Here is a 24,178-nt window from a genome sequence, read left to right as displayed (position 1 = left end):
CATGCGCAGCTTTCGTGCAGAAGAATGCAAATTTTCTGCCAGTATTTTCTGATAACATGCTGCATTCATCTTGCCATCAATTTTCACAAGATTCCCCGTGCATTTAGAGCTCACACACCCCCATAACATCAGTGAGCCACCACCATGCTTCACAGTGGGGATGGTATTCTTTTCACTATAGGCCTTGTTGACCCCTCTCCAAACATAACGCTTATGGTTGTGACCATAAAGTTCTATTTTGGTCTCGTCACTCCAAATTACAGTGTGCCAGAAGCTGTGAGGCGTGTCAAGGTGTTGTCGGGCATATTGTAACTGGGCTTTTTTGTGGCACTGGCATAGTAAAGGCTTCTTTCTGGTAACTCGACCATGCAGCTCATTTTTGTTCAAGTACTGTGCTCCTTGAAACAACCACACCATCTTTTTCCAGAGCAGCCTGTATTTCTCCTGAGGATACCTGTGGGTTGTTCTTTGTATCCTGAACAATTCTTCTGGCAGTTGTAGCTAAAATCTTTCTTGGTCTACCTGACCTTGACTTGGTATCAAGAGATCCCCCAATTTTTCACTTCTTAATAAGAGATTGAACAGTACTGACTGGCATTTTCAAGGCTTTGGATATCTTTTTATATCCTTTTCCATCTTTATAAAGTTCCATTACCTTGTTACGCAGGTCTTTTGACCATTCTTTTCTGCTCCCCATGGCTCAGTATCTAGCCTGCTCAGTGCATCCACATGAGAGCTAACAAACTCATTGACTATTTATACACAGACACTAATTGCAATTTAAAAAGCCACAGGTGTGGGAAATTAATCTTTAATTGCCATTTAAACCTGTGTGTGTCACCTTGTGTGTCTGTAACAAGGCCAAACATTCAAGGGTATGTAAACTTTTGATCAGGGTCATTTGGGTGATTTCTGTTATTATTATGATTTATAAGAAGCCAAACAACTATGTGATAATAAATGGCTTCATATAATCACTTACCTTAAATAAAAGAATTTTTTTTTGCATGATCAGTCATATTTTCAAAATCAATTCCAAAAGTTCACAATTTCTGCCAGGGTATGCAAACTTTTGAGCACAACTGTACATATAGATCAAGGCCGCAGCTCTTCAATAACATTAGGCATTTCATCAATATCATGTGGTCAGAGGGGAATGATCAAGACTCTGGTCGCTGCCATCTCACTTGACGCCAAAAAGCGTTTGATATGGTAGAATGGGATTATCTTTTTAAGAATTTGGAAATTTACGGGTTCGGGAATACTTTTATTGGATGGATTAAGTTACTTTATAGACACCCAGCAGCAGCGGTACAAACAAATGGATTAATTTCATATTACTTTACTCTGCATAGGGGCACCCGGCAGGGTTGCCCTCTTTCCCCATTATTGTTCTATCTTGCCCTGGAACCATTAGCAGCCGCGATAAGAAGGGAAGATGATTTTCCAGGGGTGGTGGCGGGAGGTATGGCGCATAAGCTTTTGCTTTATGCTTATGATATTTTATTATTCATCTCCGACCCCACTAGATCAATGTCTTGCCTCCACAGAATCATTAATTAATTTTCTAAGTTCTCAGGATACAGAGTCAATTGGTCTAAATCCAAAGCTTTGGCTCTGACAGCCTACTGCCCAGTAATGGCTTTTCAACCACTCCATGTCTCTGTTAGATTGCTCTACCGCTCACCGCTAGTGCTAAAAGAAACAAATTACTGCAGGGAGGAGTGAATACACCGGTCAACCCTCTGTAAAACAAATTACTGCCTATGTTTTTGTGCTTATGTTCACAGGTAAAACGTCAAAATTGAAGTAATTACGGGGAAGCCAAGGGGAAGGGGAATTACGCCAAGAGGAAGGACGACACAAAACACACCCCGGAATTTGATGTGCAGGCTGTTTGGACACAGGCCTGACTCGTCCGCTGGCGCCAAATGAGCACAGACTGGATCTCTTCTAGGTATCTAGGTACTTGTATCATAGTAAATGATGTCACAATAAAGAGAGAGAGAAATAAAAAATTATGAGATTATGAGAGAGGGAGAGAAAAAGAAAAAGACAACACACACACTATATATACATACGCACAAACAATACGGTCAAGAAGTCCATCTCAATGGAGGACACGGAAAAAGAGCGTGTGCTGCGGAAAAACCTCCGACACTAAACGACACAGATAACAGCCACAACAAACACTTATCATAACATTTAAATTAACACATACCAGCACCGGATCGCCAGTCAAAACACACATAGATGAAATAGAATCTGCTACTCAAGAACTGGAGATGTTTCATCTGGATTATACACATACCTGGCAAAAGCTATTTCAAAAAGTGGTGAGGACACATCTCACCTGTCTCAACCCATAACTGACAGCGATGTATCTAATAATCATTCAGTGAATATTTGGAAACAACTGAGAAACTCATCTTTTACCTCTTTTTTCCATGTATTTGTCCCTGTGGTCATTGTTGCTGAGGAAATAAACTCAGCAACCTGCGAGAGCCCAAACACTGTACACGGGCAATCACAGGATTGGTTGCTGCTGTAATCAATCAGGCTATGGGTTTGTAGTCATTTGTGCGTTCGGTGAGAATTTAGGCAGTTCAACATGAATAAACCCCTACACAATGTCAACATCAACTATAATGTACTTACATTTATATTTAATAAATTTGGATACTTATGTTGTGGTGGCAAAGCTCATTTTTAGGGTGGCAGCTGCCACCCTGTGCTCCAGGCTTCACTCGCGTGACACAAAACTTATACAATCCATCTGAATCCTACAAAGACTGCTGTACTCTAAAGCACAATGGAGGAAGTCAAACATCTGAAATGACTACACAACCTTGACATAAACAGTAATGATGAAGATACTGGTCACAGGCATGTCAATTCAATGAGAGACTGCCCTGTATTTGTCATATATTTTTTCATGGTTGAGTACAATATCCTGGAATCAACAGATGGACTAGATGGAGCCGAATGGCTGCTGCGTTGCGAGCTCCGACACAACACTGCACCCAAGAATTTCACACACCATTGCACTTGTGTATATGGCTGTGTGACAATAAAGTGATTTGATTTGATTTGATTGATCTGAATATTTGGAGAATATGTAGGCCTTCATATACACTGGTGGCCAAAAGTTTGGAATAATGTACAGATTTTGCTGTTTCGGAAGGAAACTGGTACTTTAATTCACCAAAGTGGCATCCAACTGATCACAAAGTATAGTCAGGACATTACTGATGTAAAAAAATAGCACTATCACACTATTTGAAAAAAGTCATTTTTGATCAAATCTAGACAGGCCCTATTTCCAGCAGCCATCACTCCAACACCTTATCTTTGAGTAATCATGCTAAATTGCTAATTTGGTACAAGAAAATCACTTGCCATTATAACAAACACAGCTGAAAGCTATTTGGTTCATTAAATAAAGCTTAACATTGTGTTTGTTTTTGAGTTACCACAGTATTCAATAGACTAGCATGTTTAAGGTCAATATTAGTTCAAAAATGGCAAAAAAGAAACAGCTTTCTCTAGAAACTCGTCAGTTAATCATTGTTTTGAGGAATGAATGCTATACAATTGAAATTACCAAAAAACTGAAGATTTCATACAAATGTGTACACTACAGTCTTCAAAGACAAAGGACAACTGGCTCTAACAAGGAAAGAAAGAGATGTGGAAGACCCAGATGTACAACTAAAGAGGATAAGTACTTCAGAGTCTCTAGTTTGAGAAATAGACGCCTCACATGTCCTCAGCTGACAGCTTCATTGAATTCTACCCACTCAACACCAGTTTCATGTACAGTAAGAGTAAAGAGAAGACTCAGGGGCGCAGGCCTTATGGGAAGAATTGCAAAGAAAAAGCCACTTTTGAAACAGAAAAACAAAAAGAAAAGGTTAGATTGGGCAAAGAAACACAGGCATTAGACAGCAGATAATTGGAAAAGAGTGTTATGGATCTTAACCCCATTGAGATTTTGTGGGATCAGCTAGACTGTAAGGTGCATGAGAAGTGCCCGACAAGACAGCAACATCTATGGCAAGTGCTACAGGAAGCGTGGTGTGAAATGTCACCTGAGTATCTGGACAACCTGACAGCTAGAATGCCAAGGATCAGCAAAGCTGTCATTGCTGCACGTGGAGGATTTTTTTATGAAAACTCTTTGAAGTAGTTTAAGAAGTTCTGAACATTTTTTTCAAATTGCAATAGTAATTTTTCATGTTATTAATGTCCTGATTATACATTGTGATCAGTTGAATGCCACTTTGGTGAATAAAAGTACCAATTTCTTTCCATAAGAGCAAAATCTGTATATTATTCCAAACTTTTGGCCACCAGTGTATAAGTTGCCATTTTTATGATTACTGTTTTAAAATAATTTTGCAAACAATATTTTTCTTTTTAGTTTTGATTCTAAAACACTTTGCTTTGTATAAACAAATTGTACAGATATTATGCTTATGCTTCGACAGTGCAATAAACATTTGAAAACGAAACATTATGGATACAAATTACACTCAAGATTGTATGAGACTCGACCTCAAATATCGAGAGCTTTAGATTATTTAGCGAGTGCGTTAACCACTACACTATGCAGCATTTAGAGTGCTGAGAAATTGGGTGTATTAAATAAAATAAAAAAGAAAGTGAATGCTTTCACTATTGTGTATCATACACAATAGTAGACATTCCAGCTTCACCTTTTGTAAAACAAATAAATCTCTTTAAATATCACAAAATATATATGTCTCTCTCCAGTTTCTTTCTCATAAACACAACATTTTGGGTTTTTCCCCCTGTGGGAACGACAGGGAAATTCAAATTACTAAATTCAAATCAGCAACTTGCTTGAATCAGTCTGATTTTATGGATCTAACTTACTGCTGAACTGACTCAAGACTTTTAGCACATTATTTAGTAGAGATGGGCCACTAGGGCTGGGGGAAAAAATCGTTTCAGCGATCGTCAATCAACTTTAAAACGTGCATGCATATTAGATATACAAGCCGGGAAATTTTTTTTTTTTTTAGCGTAATAAGAGGTAAAGAATCACAATTTATGATACCAGTGTTGTCAGATTTTATTGCTAATTTGAAATATGTTCTTTGATCGTAATCTTGGTCTTTCTCCATTCAAGTAGATAGGAGCTGCACTGGCATGACTGGAAATAGCCTCCTGAGAGTGTTCCAAAGATGGCCGACAGTGGACTGACTTGCTAGAGAGACTTTGCTCGAGATCAGTTAAAGCCTGCATTTAACACTGACACAGGGTTTCATTGTGGGATCATCGCCCCTAGCGTAACCGACTAACTTTTAAGCGTAACTTTTTTTGTAAAGATTAACAAATACAAAAAACAATCGTAACCGAAAAACATTTCGAAACTGTTTTTGAAACAGTATGATGTAACGAAACTTCATCTGCTGAAATCACGTGACTTTGCCAGTTTGATACACGCTCCGAAGCACTGGTTTGGAACAAATGAGTCATAAAGGTTTCGGAGGTGAAGCGTGTTTCGAAAGCGCCCATCACTACCTTTTAGTGTGTCTGACGGAGTTGTAAGTTATGAAGTGAATAAATGTCAATTTTCAGAAAAAAAAAGTGTTATTATATAAACCTGATACCTTACACGATTCATTAGCCAAGACCTTTGTCTGCAAATATATCAATTTAAAATTAATTTATTATGTAAAAGAAAATCACATTTAAAACTTGTTTCGTCCCTGATCTCAAGAAGCAGTGAATAATAATAATAAACCTGACAATTTAATAGGGTTTCAGAGCTTTGCACTTGAACCCCTAATTACCACCGCTGTAAAGATAGCTTGCGGTTTGAAATTCAGATTTCAATTAGCTATAAATCCGCTATGCGCTGTCGTAGACATGTAAATAATGTTGCATGTAATTCTTCATGATTTGTGAATTCGGATGACATCCTCCTCCTCTCCGCAATCGGTCATTTAAATTTTACAACTCTTAATTTTCTAATCCAAATAGCTCCAAAAGTTGAAAACCTAGAAGACTGAAACCACTCTCATCTTGACCAGTCTGATTTGAGAATTCTTTCAAAGCAGGTTGTTTTCCTGTCATCCCTTTTTAAGTCCATAAGCTCTTCACTTTTAACGGCTATTTCCAGTAAACACGCAATCTGGGTTCATGCAAATGCACTTGTATTAGATAGAGCCTGATTTGTGAAAATTTTCACAATCACATTTGGTCACGTTTGATTGCATCTTACTGCTTTACCCATACTGCCTTGTGTAATAATAACAATATAGGCTGTGTCAATGGATAAAGCCATCAGACATATCAGCTATTATAATTCTAAAAACTGAGCACCTAGACGGGTCATAGTAGGCTCAAATAGACCTTCATGATGTGAATTTTTTCACAGACTAGTATTTGTCTCTTAACCCTTTTTTGAGTTCTGTAGTCAACAGTTTACCTGAGAAATCAGTGTTTTAGGCTTTGAGAGGACACATTCTGCAAACACATGATAATTATGATAGAAAAACACTAGTTTCACACAAGTGGATGTGAAAACTTTCACAAACTGAATTTACTCAGTTTGATGGCTTCTTGCATATTGGTATTGTGAAATACAAATTTTCTAAGCCATAAAACCAATAAATGTCTTATAATTCTACAAAATGAGCACCTAGACGGGTCACACTAGGCTTAAATAGACTATCCTGATTTGTAAATTATTTTTTGTCATTTAAACCTTTTTTGAGTTCTTGAGTCAACAGTTTACCTGAGAAATCTGTGTTATAGGCTTAGTGTTATAATTGCTCTGTGTTTTAGTCTTTCCCATTCATCTCCTAATGACCTGGAAAAAAAAAAAACTCCGCCATGAACACCGCTGCCTCTCTACCGGATGAGCTAAATACTTTTTATGCTCGTTTCGAGGGAAATAACACCGCCCTCGCGGAGAGAGCTCTCACGGCCGAAGCTGCAGAGGTTAGTTCACTCTCCGTCTCTGTAGCGGATGTAACCCGATCCTTCCGACGGGTGAATATCCGCAAAGCCGCGGGCCCAGACGGCATTCCGGGCCGTGTCATCAGAGCGTGTGCGAACCAGCTGGCTGGTGTTTTTACGGACATTTTCAACCTTTCCCTCTCTTTGTCTGTAGTCCCCACATGCTTTAAAACATCCACCATTGTGCCTGTACCAAAAATAACTTGTTTAAATGACTGGCGTCCTGTTGCTCTGACCCCCATCATCAGCAAATGTTTTGAGAGACTAATCAGAGATTACATCTGCTCTGTATTGCCACTCAATCTTGACCCGCTGCAGTTTGCTTACCGCAACAACCGCTCCACTGATGATGCCATTGCATCTACAATACACACTGGGCTTAAACAGCTCGCTGTGCAGCTGGATCCTGGACTTCCTGTCAAGCAGACGCCAGGTGGTTAGAATAGGCAGCAACATCTCCTCATCACTAACCCTCAACACTGGAGCCCCGCAGGGCTGTGTTCTCAGCCCACTACTGTATTCCTTGTACACACATGACTGTGTGGCAACACATAGCTGCAATGCCATCATTAAGTTTGCTGATGACACGACGGTGGTAGATCTGATCACTGACAATGATGAAACAGCCTACAGAGAGGAGGTGCACACTCTGACACACTGGTGTCAGGAGCACAACCTCTCCCTCAACGTCAGTAAGACAAAGGAGCTTGTGGTGGACTTCAGAAGAAAAGACAGAGAACACAGTCCCATCACCATCAATGGAGCACCAGTGGAGAGAGTCAGCAGCTTCAAGTTCCTGGGTGTCCACATCACTGAGGAACTCACATGGTCCGTCCACACTGAAGTCGTTGTGAAGAAGGCTCATCAGCGCCTCTTCTTCCTGAGACGGCTGAGGAAGTTTGGAATGAACCGCCACATCCTCACACGGTTCTACACCTGCACTGTGGAGAGCATCCTGACTGGCTGTATCTCCGCCTGGTACGGCAATAGCACTGCCCACAACCGCAAAGCACTGCAAAGGGTGGTGCGAACTGCCAGACACTTCATCGGAGGTGAGCTTCCCTCCCTCCAGGAAATATATACAAGGCGGTGTGTGAAAAAAGCTCAGAGGATCATCAGAGACTCCAGCCACCCGAGCCATGGGCTGTTCTCACTGCTACCATCAGGTAGGCGGTATCGCAGCATCAGGACCCGCACCAGCCGACTCCATGATAGCTTCTTCCCCCAAGCAATCAGACTTCTGAACTCTTGATCTCCCATGATCAAAATACATCAGCACTGCACTTTATTACCCTTACTCTTATATCTCACACCGGACTATTATAAATTATATTATTATTATTATATTATGTTCTCTCTTAACAACTGACTATCAACCGACAGCCTGAATGTCAATACAGTACAATACTGTACATTCTATATATATATATATATATATATATATATATATATATATATATATATATTTTTTTTTTTTTTTTATTGAATAATGTGTAACTATATAGTAAAAAAAAACAACAAAAAAAACAGCGTATTGTATACTGTACAGTGTATGTTATTATTTGTATATTGTTGAGTGTAATTATGTGTATAACAGATGTTTAAATTGTGTTGTGTTAATTTGATGTTATTGTAAATTGGTATATGTCTCATCACTGTCACGACTGCTATGTTGATCGGAACTGCACCCAAGAATTTCACACAACATTGCACTTGTGTATATGGCTGTGTGACAATAAAGTGATTTGATTTGATTTTGATTTGACACCACGAGTGCTACTTTTTTGCCACGGGGTCTAAACTCATCAAATCCAGTCCAATGTTTTTTTGTGAGTTCAGATGGCAAATGAAAGAAAAGTAACCAAGCCTTGGCCCACTGAGATGAATGAAACCATTTTTATTAAAGAAACTAAAACAAAAGGGGGCCAGGGTAGCTCAGTGGTAAAGACGCTGGCTACCACCCCAGGAGTTTGCTAGATCAAATCCCAGGGTGAGTTGAGTGACTCCAGACAGGTCTCCTAAGCAACCAAATTGGCCCGGTTGCTAGGGAGGGTAGAGTCACATGGGGTAACCTCCTCATGAACGCTATAATGTGGTTCGTTCTCGGTGGGGTGCGTGGTGGGTTGAGCGTGGTTGCCGCAGTGGGTGGCATGAAGCCTCCACACGCGCTATGTCTCCGTGGCAACAAGCCACGTGATAAGATGCGCGGGTTGATGGTCTCAGATGCTGAGATTCGTCCTCCGCCACCCAGACTGAGGTGAATCACTACGTGACCACGAGGACTTAAAAGCACATTGGGAATTGGGCATTCCAAAAAAAATTTTTTTTTAAATGAACCAGCTAGTTGACATATCATCCATATAAAAATTTTATGTCAACAAAAAGCCAAAGCCATCAAACGGAGTCAAATCAATCTCTGAAATTTTTCACAAATCCAGTTGCGTAAAACTAGTGTTTTTCTATCATAATTATCATGTGTTTGCAAAATGTGCCCTCTCAAAAGCTATAACACTGATTATTCAGGTAAATTGTTGACTACAAAACTCAAAAAGGGTTAAGAGACAAATACTGATCTGTCAAAAAATTCACATCATGAAGGTCTATTTGAGCCTACTATGACCCTATATACCAAATGTGATTGTGAAGGTTCACAAATCAGGCTCTATCAGGTGAATTTGCATGAACCCAGATTGCGTGTTTACTGGAAATAGCCGTTAAAAGCTTATTTTTCACCTTCCCGACTCATGGACTTAAAAAAGGGTTGACAGGAAAACAAACTACTGTGAAAAAATTCACAAATCAGACTGAAAAAGATGAGTGGTTTCAGTCTTCTAGGTGTTCTACTTTTGGAGCTATTTGGATTAGAAAATGAAGAGTCGTAAAATTTAAATGACTGATTGCGGAGCGGAGGATGATGAGATCCGAATTCACAAATCATGAAAAATCACATGCAAAATTATTTACGTCTACGATAGCGCATAGCGTTTTTAATATTCAATCGAAGTCTGAATTTCAAACCGCAAATTATCTTTATCGCGGTCTAATTACCGGTGTATATTTGTTGTAATAATGTTACATTTGTGCAAGTCATGTCCTGATAAGATCTGCGTCACTCTAGCAGTGTGATGTCTTTGACCACATCGGAGTCCTTTTATGACTAATATCCACAGAGAAGATATGAAATATAATAATGGTAGGCTATTCTTTTTATGTTTGTAAACACTGGTGACAAGTCAGTCAAATGATAATGAAATGAAAGGAGTGCCTCATGTTTACATACATACCAGATGGCAGGATAAAACTCAGATCCAGGTTCTGAGGAGGCACGTCTTCATTTCTCACACGGGCACCACCGTCTGCCTCCATTTAAAAAAAAGTTTTCTCAAGTTCTTATGATGTAGATATGAGAATATATAATAATCATTGCATGTTTAAAACTTTCAGTTCACTTCCGATAAAGATAACCTGATAGCCAGTAACAAACGATTTCCGTATCAATCTTCTTCTTCTTCTTCTTCTTTAGGGGTTTGGCTTATTCCGCACCTTAGGCACATACCGCCACCTACTGTTTTTTTTTTTTTTTTTTGCAACCAACATGGATGATCTTTCTGCCTTTCTTCTAATGTCTGTTTTGGGTTCCAACAATGGTGGGCACAGGCTGCTGCGTGTTCAGCTCCCATGCCTAAACCTCACCATGTGAGTTCCCTCAATATCAGTTTGTATGTAGTTTACATATCAAGATCCTCTTATCTTCCATATCAAATATGTTTGTCTAAACCTGTGTCTATCAAGAAAGTTTTAATTACTCTTTGATTCATTTGGTCTTGTGTACCTTTCCCTAAGGTCCAATTTATCATACTTATATAATTTGTATTACCTTTTAAGTTCTCAATCATATTCTTTCTTTCTATATAATATTTTCTACATTTCAATATTACGTGTTCTACTGTTTCCATTTCCCCACAAAAATCACATCTGCCTGTATTATGTTTACCTATTAAATGTAATGACGTATTAAGCCCTGTATGTCCAAACTGCAATCTAGACAGAATCACCTCCTCTTTCCTATATCGCCCTAAACTGCATGCCTCCTTAACTGATGTATGTATCCTATAATAAAATCTTCCTGAACTGCATAAATCTAATTTCATCTGCCACTCTTTTTGAAAACTTCCTTTAATTATTTATTTAATTTCTCCTCTGCCTAATGGAACCTCAGTGTCGATAATGTTTCTCCTTAATGCCTTTTTTCCCAACATATCTGCCATTTCATTTCCGTAAACTCCTGTGTGTGCCGGTACCCAAACTTTTACATCTATTTTCATGTTTTCTAGTGATTTTGTAATCATATACAGTATCTTCTCTAGTAGATTGATGTGATACTAGACTATTAAGTGCTGACATGGAATCTGAAAAGATGATTACTATATCTGGTCTAACATCTTCAATCCACTGGAGTGCAAGAGTTCAACTAATTCTGCTGTATATACTGCTAATCTGTTCGATAGTCTCTTGAAGATTGTTGACTCAAGATGGCGCTGAGTATTGCTGCTGCGTTGCGACACATCACTGCAGTTTTTTGTTTGTTTTGTTCACAATTCTATGTTTTTTTGTCTTGGATGTTGTCTGCATTATTGTCTACGACAGACAAACACTTTTGGACATTGGTTCTTCAATAGCACACCGAAAACCAGACTTTAAATTCCTCAATGACGACCCGCTGTTTACAAACACGCCAGCAGAGCCCTTTGTCTGGGCAGCCCGGCCGCGGAAACGCAGAAGGAAAAGGGGAAATAGAGCCGGCGTTCTCATCAGAGTAAGACGTCGCGCAAATCAACCCCCACTACCCAGTATTCTACTGGCAAATGTTCAGTCTCTGGACAACAAGTTCCGCGAGCTGAGAGCGCGGATCTCTTTCCAACGAGAGACGAGGGACTGCTGCATTATCTGCCTTATGGAAACTTGGATGTCTGCTGAGATTCCAGATTCAGCCATCGCACCCACGGGGTTCTCCGTGCACCGAGCAGACAGAGCGAAATACCTCTAAGGTAAAAGCAGAGGTGGTGGGGTATGTTTTATGGTCAACAAATCCTGGTGTGATCAGAGGAACATACATTCTATCAAGTCTTTCTGCTCTCCTGATCTGGAATTTCTCATGCTTCTGTGTCGACCATTCTGGCTACCGAGGGAATTCACAGCGGTCATTATCACAGCTGTGTACATCCCCCCACAAGCCGACACAGACCGGGCACTCAAGGAACTGTACGGGACTATAAGCAAGCAGGAAACCGCGCACGCCGCGTTCATTGTGACCGGGGACTTTAACAAAGCAGATTTTAAATCAATCGCACCAAAATACCACCAACATATCAGTTACTGTCCCTTCCAGGATGGCTATAAATCACTCCCCCGCCCACCATTTGGCAAATCAGACCACTCTTCCATTCTGCTTCTGCCCGCTTACAGGCAGAAACTGAAACAGGGAGCACCTACCCTCAGAACGCTTTTAATTCCGGGAATGCGGAGGAGCATAAACAAGCCAATTTTGCACTCCGCAAAACTATCAGAGCAGCCAAACGCCAGTACAGGGAAAAAGATTGAAGGACAGTTTAACACCACCAGCTCTAGATGCATGTGGCAAGGAAATTAATATCATCACAGACTTTAAAGGGAATAAAAACTCTGCCATGAACACCGCTGCCTCTCTCCCGGATGAGCTAAATACTTTTTATGCTCGTTTCGAGGGAAATAACACCATCCTCACGGAGAGAGCTCTTGCAGCCGGAGCTACAGAGGTTAGTTCACTCTCCATCTCTGTAGCGGATGTAACCCGATCCTTCCGACAGGTGACTATCCGTAAAGCCGCGGGTCCAGACGGCATTCCAGGCCACGTCATCAGAGCGTGCACGAACCAACTGGCTGGTGTTTTTACGGACATTTTCAACCTTTCCCTCTCCTTGTCTGTGGTCCTCACATGCTTTAAAACGTCCACCATTGTGCCTGTACCAAAGCAATCCCAAATCACTTGCTTAAATACTTGCTCTGACCCCCATCTTCAGCAAATGCTTTGGGAGACTAATCAGAGATTACATCCGCGCTGTGCTGCCTCCATCACTGGACCCATTGCAGTTTTCTTACCACAACAACCGCTCCACTGATGATGCCATTGCATCTACAATACACACTGCTCTCTCCCACCTGGAAAAAAAGAACACTTATGTGAGAATGCTGTTTGTAGACTACAGCTCAGCATTCAACACCATATTGCCCTCCAAGCTTTAAGTGAAACTCCAGGCTCTGGGCTTAAACAGCTCTCTGTGCAGCTGGATCCTGGACTTCCTGTCAAGCAGACGCCAGGTGGTTAGAATGGACAGCAACATCTCCTCATCAATGACCCTCAACACTGGAGCCCCGCAGGGCTGTGTTCTCAGCACATGACTGTGTGGCAACACATAGCTCCAATGCCATCAAGTTTGCTGATGATATGACGGTGGTAAGTCTGATCACTGACAATGATGAAACGGCCTACAGATAGGAAGTGCTCACTCTGAAACGCTGGTGTCAGGAGCACAACCTCTCCCTCAACATCAGCAAGACAATGGAGCTTGTGGTGGACTTCAGGAGAAAAGACAGAGAACACAGTCCCATCACCATCAATGGAGCACCGGTGGAGAGAGTCAGCAGCTTCAAGTTCCTCGGTGTCCACATCACTGAGGAACTCACATGGTCCGTCCACACTGAGGCCATTGTGAAGAAGGCTCATCAGTGCCTCTTCTTCCTGAGACAGCTGAGGAAGTTTGGAATGAACCACCACGTCCTCACACGGTTCTACACCAGCACTGTAGAGAGCATCCTGACTGGCTGCATCACTGCCTGGTATGGCAATAGCACCGCCCACAACCGCAAAGCCCTGCAAAGGGTGGTGCGAACTGCCAGACACATCATCGGAGTTGAGCTTCCCTCCCTCCAGGACATATATACCAGGCGGTGTGTGAAAAAAACTTGGAGGATCATCAGAGACTCCAGCCACCCAAGCCATGGGCTGCTCTCACTGCTACCATCAGGCAGGCGGTATCGCAGCATCAGGACCCGCACCAGCCGACTTCATGACAGCTTCTTCCCCCAAGCAATCAGACTTCTGAACTCTTGATCTCTCACGATCAATATACATCAGCACTGCACTTTATTAATCTTATTATCTCACACTGGACTGTTTTAAATTATATTCTCTCTTAACAACACACTGGCAACTGACTATCAACCAACAGCCTGAATGTCAATACAGTACAATACAACCTACTGTATATTTTATATATACTATATATACTTTTTTTTATTGTCTAATGTGTTCCCTATCTGTCACTCACCCGAGGTTGTGTCAATGTAGTGACACTAGGGGTCACTCTTGGGAGCCCGAGACGCCTCTGGTCTTTGATAAAAGGCCAATGAAAATTGGCGAGTGGTATTTGCATGCCACTCTCACGGACATACGGGTATAAAAGGAGCTGGTATGCAACCACTCATTCAGATTTTCTCTTCAGAGCCGAATGGTCATGCTCACTGAGCTGAATTCTACTGTTCATTCACCTCTGCTGGATCTGACGGCGCATTTCTGCGGCTTCTCCCTCCTCTGCACTGGTGCACTGCAGAGAACACCCTTGGGCGCTTCGGCAGAAAACAAAGCGAGTATATTTTCTGAAAGAGCTTTTCCTCTAAAAGAGTATATTTGTCTAAAAGAGCGGCACACACGGAACGTCTTTTTAAAGACGCGTCTTTTTAAAGATGCCTTTCCGATTGTGTGTTATTCCTGGTTGCGGTCGTTATCTCTCAACTTCAGATGGCCATGATCGCTGTCTTTCGTGTCTGGGTGCGACCCACACGGAGACAGCGTTTGTGGATGGTTCATGTTCTCATTGCGAGAACATGACCATGGCAACGTTGCAGTCGCGGCTTATTTTCGTAAGAAAGCAAGCCACCCCAGCGGCTCCCCACCTCGGTCCTTTTACCTACGGTATGAGGCCAGCGCGGCTAGCACTGGGGGTGATTTGGGGACCCCAATGGGATCGCCTCCGCCGGGTATCCCCCGCGGACCTCCCATTCCCCAGCACGCTCGTCTGCCGCAGTCGGGCTTCCGGATGAGTTCACCGGCTCATCTCATGGCGAGTCTGGCTTCTTGTTCAGAGCCCGCGAAGATGATGAGCTCTTGAGCGCAGCATCGGAGAGCGGGCTTGTCCAGTCGGACGCAGAAGCCTCAGCTGGGCTCCCCCCCTCGGGGAAGATTGCCCAGTCACAGGCTGATGCCGAAATGACGGACATACTTTCCCGGGCTGCCGTGAAAGCAGCCATGCCCCGCTCCAGTGCCTTTCTTCCCAGAAGTGCACGAGGAGCTGACGAAATCGTGGGAGGCACCTTTTACTGCCCGGCCCCGATTCCGCAGTTCCCCCCGCTCTCACTACCCTCGATGGCGGGGCGGCCATGGGCTATACGGCGATTCCTCCGGTGGATAAGGCGCTCGTGGTGCACCTATGCCCACAGAGCGCTGCCACCTGGTGCGGACGCCCTAAGCTCCCGTCCAAGCCCTGTAGGCTCACGTCATCCCTGACGGCTAAAGCCTACAGCGCTGCTGGACAAGCCACTTCTACCCTGCACGCCATGGCTCTCCTGCAGGTCCAGCAAGCCGAGGCGTTGAAAGAACAGCACGAGGGTAGTTCCGCCCCAGATTTGATGCAGGAACTGCGCTCGGCGACCGACCTCGCTCTCCGAGCGACGAAGGTCACGGTGCGGTCTCTCAGGCGGACGATGGCCACATTAGTGGTCCAGGAGTGCCACCTTTGGCTCAACCTGGTCAAGATGGGTGAGGCTGACAAGACACGGTTTCTTGCTGCCCCCATTTCCCAGGCTGGCCTATTCGGCGACACCATCGAGGACTTTGCCCAGCAGTTCTCGGCGGTGAAGCAGCAGACGGAGGCTATCCGGCACATCCTGCCCTGGCGCGGCTCAAGATCTTGCACCCCGTCTGCTCGTCACCAAGGGCGTCCCCCTGCGGTGACTGCACCGGTTCCGCCGCAGCCTGCCCCTTCGGCCTGGCCCCAGCGTGGAGCCCACCACAGGAAGCAGATGCCACCTGTCTCACAGTCGGCGCCTAAGAACCCACGGAGGTCATCAAAGTGCCCCTGAGACGGGTGACCCAAGGACGAAGGAACCCACTCACCTGGAGCTGGTAAGAAGATCACTCCATCCCCGGTGGAGGGCCATGTGGAAAATCTTTTGTTGCCTTTTTGTTTGATTTCGCCGCATGCCCAAGTGGTTGCGGTACCCAACAGTTCAGCAAAAGAGCGGTTTCACAAGGAGCCAGGTAAGTGCTTCGATGTCCCTAAACTCAGCACGGCCATGACGTGGTGTGGCACCTCGAGCTCCACCCGCTGTGAGGCCCCACCTGCCAGTACGTCTGACGACGTTGTCCCCTTGGTCCCCCTTGTGCGGAACTTGAATGCGTGGCTTGCGCTTTCCAATCCGTCACGATGGCTGATCCGGACCGTCCGACTCGGCTACGCGATTCAGTTCGCCAGGCGCCCGCCCAGGTTCAGTAGTATTCACTTCACCTTCGTCAAGAATGAAAACGCTGCTACCTTGCGCATGGAGATCGCTACCCTCCTACGGAAGAGCACAATAGAACCTGTCCCTACAGCCGAGATGAAGAAGGGGTTTTACAGCTCCTACTTCATCGTACCGAAAAAAGGCGGTGGGTTGCGGCCAATCTTGGACCTGCAAGTACTGAACCGGGCCTTACACAGACTCACATTCAAGACGCTGACGCAAAAACGCATTCTGGCGAGCGTCCAGCATCAAGATTGGTTCGCGGTGGTAGACCTGAAGGACGCGTACTTCCACGTCTCGATCCTTCCTCGACACAGACCCTTCCTGCGGTTTGCATTCGAGGGTCAGGCGTATCAGTACAGAGTCCTTCCTTTCAGCCTGTCCCTGTCTCCTTGCATATTCACGAAGGTCGCAGAGGCTGACCTTGCCCCATTAAGGGAGGTGAGCATTCACATTCTCAACTATCTCGACGACTGGCTAATCCTAGCTCACTCTCGAGACATGTTGTGCGCACACAGGGACTTGGTGCTCTCACACCTCAGCCGACTAGGGCTTCGGGTCAACTGGGAAAAGAGCAAGCTCCTCCTGGTTCAGAGCATCTCTTTTCTCGGTTTGGAGCTGGACTCAGTCTCTTTGATGGTGCGCCTTATGAACGAGCGCACCCAGTCGGTGCTGGCCTGTTTGAATGCGTTCAAACAGAAAACAGCGGTTCCACTGAAAAATTTTCAGAGGCTCCTGGGGCATATGGCATCCTCGGCGGTAGCCACCCCGCTCGGGTTGATGCATATGAGACCACTTCAGCACTGGCTTCAGACTCGAGTCCCGAGATGGGCATGGCGCCACGGGACACATTGCGTGGTCATCACGCTGGTCTGTCACTGTCTTTTCAGCCCTTGGACTGACCTCTCGTTTCTACGGGCAGGTGTTCCTCTAGAACTGGTCTCCAGGCACGTCGTGGTCATGACAGATGCCTCCAAAATGGGCTGGGGCGCTGTTTGCAATGGGCACGCAGCCGCCGGCCTGTGGATGGGCCCGCGACTGCATTGGCACATCAACTGCCTCGAGTTGTTGGCAATTCTGCTCGCCCTGCGGAGGTTTCGGCCATTGATCCAGGGCAAGCACGTGTTAGTTCGGACAGACAACACGGCAAAGGTAGCATATGTTAACCGCTAAGGCGGTCTGCGCTCTCATTGTATGTCACAACTCGCCAGCCGTCTCCTCCTCTGGAGTCAGCAGCACTTCAAGTCGCTGCGAGCCACTCACATCCCGGGCAACCTCAACACTACAGTGGACGCGCTGTCACGGCAGGTTACCCTCAGGGGAGAATGGAGACTCCACCCTCAGGTGGTCCAGCTGATTTGGAGTCGATTCGGACGGGCACAGGTGGACCTGTTCGCCTCCCAAGAATCCTCCCACTGCCCGCTCTGGTACGCCCTCACCGAGGCTCCCCTCGGCATAGACGTGCTGGCACACAGCTGGCCCCCTGGTGCAAATATGCGTTTCCCCCAGTGAGCCTACTTCCACAGACCCTGTGCAAGGTCAGGGAGGACGAGGAGCAGGTCGTCCTGGTAGCACCCTACTGGCCCACCCAGACGTGGTTCTCAGACCTCACGCTCCTTGCGACAGCCCCCCCCCCGGCGAATTCCCCTGAGGAAGGACCTTCTTTCTCAGGGACAGGGCACCCTCTGGCACCCGCGACCAGACCTCTGGAATCTCCTGCGGTGATAGACACGATCACTCAGGCTAGGGCCCCCTCTATGAGGCGCCTGTATGCCTTTAAGTGGCGTCTGTTCGCTAAGTGGTGTTCTTCCCGACGGGAAGACCCCCAGAGATGCGCAGTCGGATCAGTGCTTTCCTTCCTGCAGGAGAGGTTGGAAGGGAGGCTGTCCCCTTCCACCTTGATGGTGTACGTTGCTGCCATAGCAGCACACCACGACGCAGTCAACGGTAAGTCCTTAGGGAAGCACGACCAGATCATCAGGTTCCTAAGAGGCGCCAGGAGGCTGAATCCCTCCAGACCGCACCTCATTCCCTCATGGGACCTCTCTGTAGTTCTTCAGGTCAGTCAGCCGAGCTTAATGCACTCTCCTTGAAGACTACCCTCCTGACTGCGCTCACTTCCATCAAGAGGGTAGGAGACCTACAAGCGTTCTCTGTCAGCGAAACGTGCCTGGAGTTCGGTCCGGGTTACTCTCACGTGATCCTGAGATTCTGACCGGGCTATGTGCCCAAGGTTCCCACCACCCCTTTTAGAGACCAGGTGGTGAACCTGCAAGCGCTGCCCCAGGAGGAGGCAGACCCAGCCCTGTCGTTGCTGTGTCCGGTGCGCGCTTTACGCATCTATTTGGATCGCACGCAGAGCTTTAGGATCTCTGAGCAGCTCTTTGTCTGCTTTGGTGCACAGCGGAAAGGAAGTGCTGTCTCCAAGCAGAGGATCGCCCACTGGCTCATTGACGCCATAACTATGGCATATCACACCCAGGACATGCCGCCCCCGGTAGGGCTATGAGCCCATTCTACCAGGGGTGTAGCGGCTTCCTGGGCCCTGGCCAGGGGTGCCTCTCTAACAGACATTTGCAGAGCAGCAGGCTGGGCAACACCCAACACCTTTGCAAGGTTCTACAACCTCCGGGTGGAACCGGTTTTGTCCCAGGTAGTGGCACGCAATACAAGTGGATAAGCCCGGGATAGCCGCCCGGGTGTATCGCTTGCACATAGCGCCTTCCACCTCCCTTTGAGCTGAACATGTGCGCCATTAATTCCCAGTAGTGTTCACAAACTTTGTTCCCTGGTTGACATAGATGAGACATATACCAATTACAATAAACAGATTTACATATCACAATTTACATATCTAATATACACATAATTACACACAACACAATATACAAATAATAATATACAATATACAGTATACAGGTGCATCTCAATAAATTAGAATGTCGTGGAAAAGTTCATTTATTTCAGTAATTCAACTCAAATTGTGAAACTCGTGTATTAAATAAATTCAATGCACACAGAATGAAGTAGTTTAAGTCTTTGGTTCTTTTAATTGTGATGATTTTGGCTCACATTTAACAAAAACCCACCAATTCACTATCTCAAAAAATTAGAATATATCATAAGACCAATAAAAAAAACATTTTTAGTGAATTGTTGGCCTTCTGGAAAGTATGTTCATTTACTGTATATGTACTCAATACTTGGTAGGGGCTCCTTTTGCTTTAATTACTGCCTCAATTCAGCGTGGCATGGAGGTGATCAGTTTGTGGCACTGCTGAGGTGGTATGGAAGCCCAGGTTTCTTTGACAGTGGCCTTCAGCTCATCTGCATTTTTTGGTCTCTTGTTTCTCATTTTCCTCTTGACAATACCCCATAGATTCTCTATGGGGTTCAGGTCTGGTGAGTTTGCTGGCCAGTCAAGCACACCAACACCATGGTCATTTAACCAACTTTTGGTGCTTTTGGCAGTGTGGGCAAGTGCCAAATCCTGCTGGAAAATGAAATCAGCATCTTTAAAAAGCTGGTCAGCAGAAGGAAGCATGAAGTGCTCCAAAATTTCTTGGTAAACGGGTGCAGTGACTTTAGTTTTCAAAAAACACAATGGACCAACACCAGCAGATGACATTGCACCCTAAATCATCACAGACTATGGAAACTTAACACTGGACTTCAAGTAACTTGGGCTATGAGCTTCTCCACCCTTCCTCCAGACTCTAGGACCTTGGTTTCCAAATGAAATACAAAACTTGCTCTCATCTGAAAAGAGGACTTTGGACCACTGGGCAACAGTCCAGTTCTTCTTCTCCTTAGCCCAGGTAAGACGCCTCTGACGTTGTCTGTGGTTCAGGAGTGGCTTAACAAGAGGAATACAACAACTGTAGCCAAATTCCTTGACACGACTGTGTGTGGTGGCTCTTGATGCCTTGACCCCAGCCTCAGTCCATTCCTTGTGAAGTTCACCCAAATTCTTGAATCGATTTTGCTTGACAATCCTCATAAGGGTGCGGTTCTCTTGGTTGGTTGTGCATCTTTTTCTTCCACACTTTTTTCTTCCACTCAACTTTCTGTTAACATGCTTGGATACAGCACTCTGTGAACAGCCAGCTTCTTTGGCAATGAATGTTTGTGGCTTACCCTCCTTGTGAAGGGTGTCAATGATTGTCTTCTGGACAACTGTCAGATCAGCAGTCTTCCCCATGATTGTGTAGCCTAGTGAACCAAACTGAGAGACCATTTTGAAGGCTCAGGAAACCTTTGCAGGTGTTTTGAGTTGATGAGCTGATTGGCATGTCACCATATTCTAATTTTTTGAGATAGTGAATTGGTGGGTTTTTGTTAAATGTGAGCCAAAATCATCACAATTAAAAGAACCAAAGACTTAAACTACTTCAGTCTGTGTGCATTGAATTTATTTAATACACGAGTTTCACAATTTGAGTTGAATTACTGAAATAAATGAACTTTTCCATGACATTCTAATTTATTGAGATGCACCTCAATAAATTAGAGGTGTATTGTACATACACACAAAGTGAAGTGAAGTGAAGTGATGTATAACTTGAATTCTGGAATAAAGATACCTATACCAGTTTTTGTAGTATCTGATGCTTTTGATCCATCAGTGAATATCTGTAAATACGAGAAATTGAGAATAGCGTGCATTATCTTTCATATATTTCTCATTATTCACCTTTTTTCTGACTTCTCCACTGTGGCAAGAGACTTCTTCTCAGATGCTCCACACTTCCGCTTAGTTGTTGTTAACTTGTTATCAGCTAGACTAACGTTACTGGTGATGGCGAGCAGCTAAGAGTCTGGATAATTCTGTGCTGTTATAGGGTGTTATAAAAACTACACGTGGCTAAAAAAAGCTACTGGAAAATGAATGTCACAACGATAAGCCCCCCAAAAGCTGCCAATGCTGAAACATTCAGAGTCGAACCAGATGTAATGAAGAGAGGTTGCATTAAACTAATTCTCTGTCACTTGCCTTTTTTTTTTTAAAACACACTGACAGATAATTCAAAATACTGTCCATAATTTTGGAAGATAACAAAGATGAAAAACATTTAAACCAAGCCTTTGTTTTATTAATCATCTTTTCAAGATTCATATCATTGCGCTGTGAGTGTATGTGAATGAGGGAGAGATCAAGTTGTTCTCGGCAGAGTGTGTGAGAAGGCAGCACTTGTTAATGCAGAAATAATGCAAAGGTACATGCCTCAAATCTGAAGATTTTAAAATGGAACCTATTATGACCATACGTCCTCTTTTCACGGATGTTTCCTCTTTTTCGAACCTTAAAAAGCGACCAGTCGGGATTTATAGATTCCAAAAATTTCCACAATTTGGCTGTTTTCATACTGAACTGCTCAACAAAAAAACATAATTACACACACATACAGGGCCTGTGCAGAGAGTGCTAAAGCCCAGTAACTTTACCATGTAAATGTGTGTTTGCAGCGTGCACCCGTTTTCTCCTCTGTGTTACAGAGATTATTGCATCGATCTCAAAGCACCGCTTATCAAGAACAACCATAGCAACAAACAATTATGAGGGATTCACATCGATCTCAAACCCTCACCGCTCAGGAACAACCAACAACAACAAACAATTGCGGTAAGTCATGGCATCCGCTCATGTTATTGCTTCCTGCATTATATGCCACATGTTTACTATAGCTTCTTCCGTCAGCAGTGTGGGATTCACATGCAATAAATGTAAGGAATTAGTCAGGCTGACGGAGAAGGTTAATGAGTTAGAGACCCACATCCAAACGCTAGTGGAGGTCAGTGAGAAAGAGAAGCCAATAGATACTATTTCGGAGGCAGGGAGAACAGAGAGCAACACACACACTTTGGTTCCGTATCTAGAGTCCCCGCAGCAGGGTGTTTGGGTGACGTCTCGGCGGCATACTTGCTCAGCAAAGCGACATCACTCTCCCGTTCCTGTTAGGGTTTCCAATTGATTCTCCCCACTCAGTGATGCATATTTAATTCCATTGAAGGATTGAAGTTGCACATGAGGAAAATTATGAGACACTGTTTTCTGAGGTTCTGTGACAGATGATTGCATAATTCCATTATGTGCATTATAAGTTCAAAAGACAGGATATAAGTTTAAGTCTTTTGAACTTATAATGCACATAATGGAATTATGCAATCATCTGTCACAGTACCTCAGAAAACAGTGTCTCATAATTTTCCTCACCTGCAACTTCAATCCTTCGCTCTCATAGGTCATAAAGACCTAACAAAACTTATCGAAACATCAAAAGTCACAACATGTATGTTAGATCCAATACCATCTAAGCTCTTAAAAGAGGTATTCCCTGTAATCTCAGAACCTCTTCTTTTTTTCCTCCCCTTTTTCTCCCCAATTTGGCATGCCCAATTCCCAATGCACTCTAAGTCCTCGTGGTGGCGTAGTGACTCGCCTCAATCCGGGTAGTGGAGGACGAATCTCAGTTGCCTCCGCGTCTGAGACCGTCAATCCATGCATCTTATCACGCATCTGCTAAGCCTGTAGTAAGGACTGTAAAGAGATGGACCAATGAAGCAGAGCTGGAACTACAAGCCTGCTTTGACTGCACTGATTGGAGTGTTTTTGAGGCTGCAGACACCAATCTGGACGAGCTCACAGATACTGTTACATCATATATCAGTTTCTGTGAGGATATGTGCATCCCTACTAGGACTTATTTAACATTTAACAATGACAAACCATGGTTTACAGCAGAGCTCAGGCAGCTTCGTCAGGCCAAAGAGGATGCTTACAGAGGTGGGGATAAAATCTTGTATCAGGCCAGGAACACACTGAATAAGGAAATCAGAGTGGCTAAAAGAAGACACTCTGAGAAGATGAAAAACAAGTTTTCAGCTAACAACCCTAAATCAGTGTGGAGTGGCATGAAACAACTTACAAATTACAGGACTCCTACCCCCAACCCTGTGGTGGACCAACAACTGGCTGACGACCTGAATGTGTTCTACTGTAGATTTGAAAGGCCCAATCTCACACCCCACACCCGCTCTGACCTTCACTTCACACAAACACCAACATTTCCTGCAACCTCCCTCCTCCCCCCTCCTGCTATGCAACCTGCACTTAAGATCTGTGAAGATGATGTGTGCCGTGGCTTTCGGACACCAACATTTCCTGCAACCTCCCTCCTCCCCCCTCCTGCTATGCAACCTGCACTTAAGATCTGTGAAGATGATGTGTGCCGTGGCTTTCGGAAACAAAAGATAAGGAAATCTTCAGGCCCAGATGGCGTTTCACCTGCATGTCTTAGATTCTGTGCTAACCAGCTGGCCCCCATCTTCACACTGATTTTCAATAGATCACTGGAGCAGTGTGAAGTCCCATGCTGCTTCAAACACTCAGTCATCATTCCTGTCCCAAAGAAACCCAAAATCACAGGATTTAATGACTGCAGACCTGTCGCCTTGACGTCTGTGGTCATGAAATCATTTGAGAGACTGGTGTTGGCCCACCTGAAAGACATCACTGGACCCTTTCTAGATCCCCTTCAATTTGCTTATCGAGCAAACAGGTCTGTGGATGATGCAGTCATCTTGGGAT

The 24,178-nt window shown here is 44.4% G+C and overlaps 2 protein-coding genes across 2 annotated transcripts in view; one reads left to right on the top strand and one right to left on the bottom strand.

Annotated features, from left to right (window-relative positions):
• LOC127453305 (selenoprotein S-like) overlaps positions 1-10,509 on the bottom strand; it is a 53,294-nt gene extending 42,785 nt beyond the window's left edge. Inside the window, exon 1 of the mRNA XM_051719618.1 lies at positions 10,278-10,509. Coding sequence (XP_051575578.1) covers positions 10,278-10,359 — 82 coding nt within the window. The 5' untranslated portion in view covers positions 10,360-10,509. The remainder of the gene's footprint in view (positions 1-10,277) is intronic.
• The window catches only part of LOC127452865 (aryl hydrocarbon receptor nuclear translocator 2-like), a 1,027,890-nt gene that overhangs the window by 570,788 nt on the left and 432,924 nt on the right, over positions 1-24,178 (top strand). The window lies entirely within an intron of this gene.

The sequence above is a fragment of the Myxocyprinus asiaticus genome, chromosome 2 (assembly GCF_019703515.2).
Source record: "Myxocyprinus asiaticus isolate MX2 ecotype Aquarium Trade chromosome 2, UBuf_Myxa_2, whole genome shotgun sequence".
NCBI classification, from domain to species: domain Eukaryota; kingdom Metazoa; phylum Chordata; class Actinopteri; order Cypriniformes; family Catostomidae; genus Myxocyprinus; species Myxocyprinus asiaticus.
Note: the sequence above shows the minus strand (reverse complement) of the source record. Positions and strands in the feature narration are given on the sequence as shown.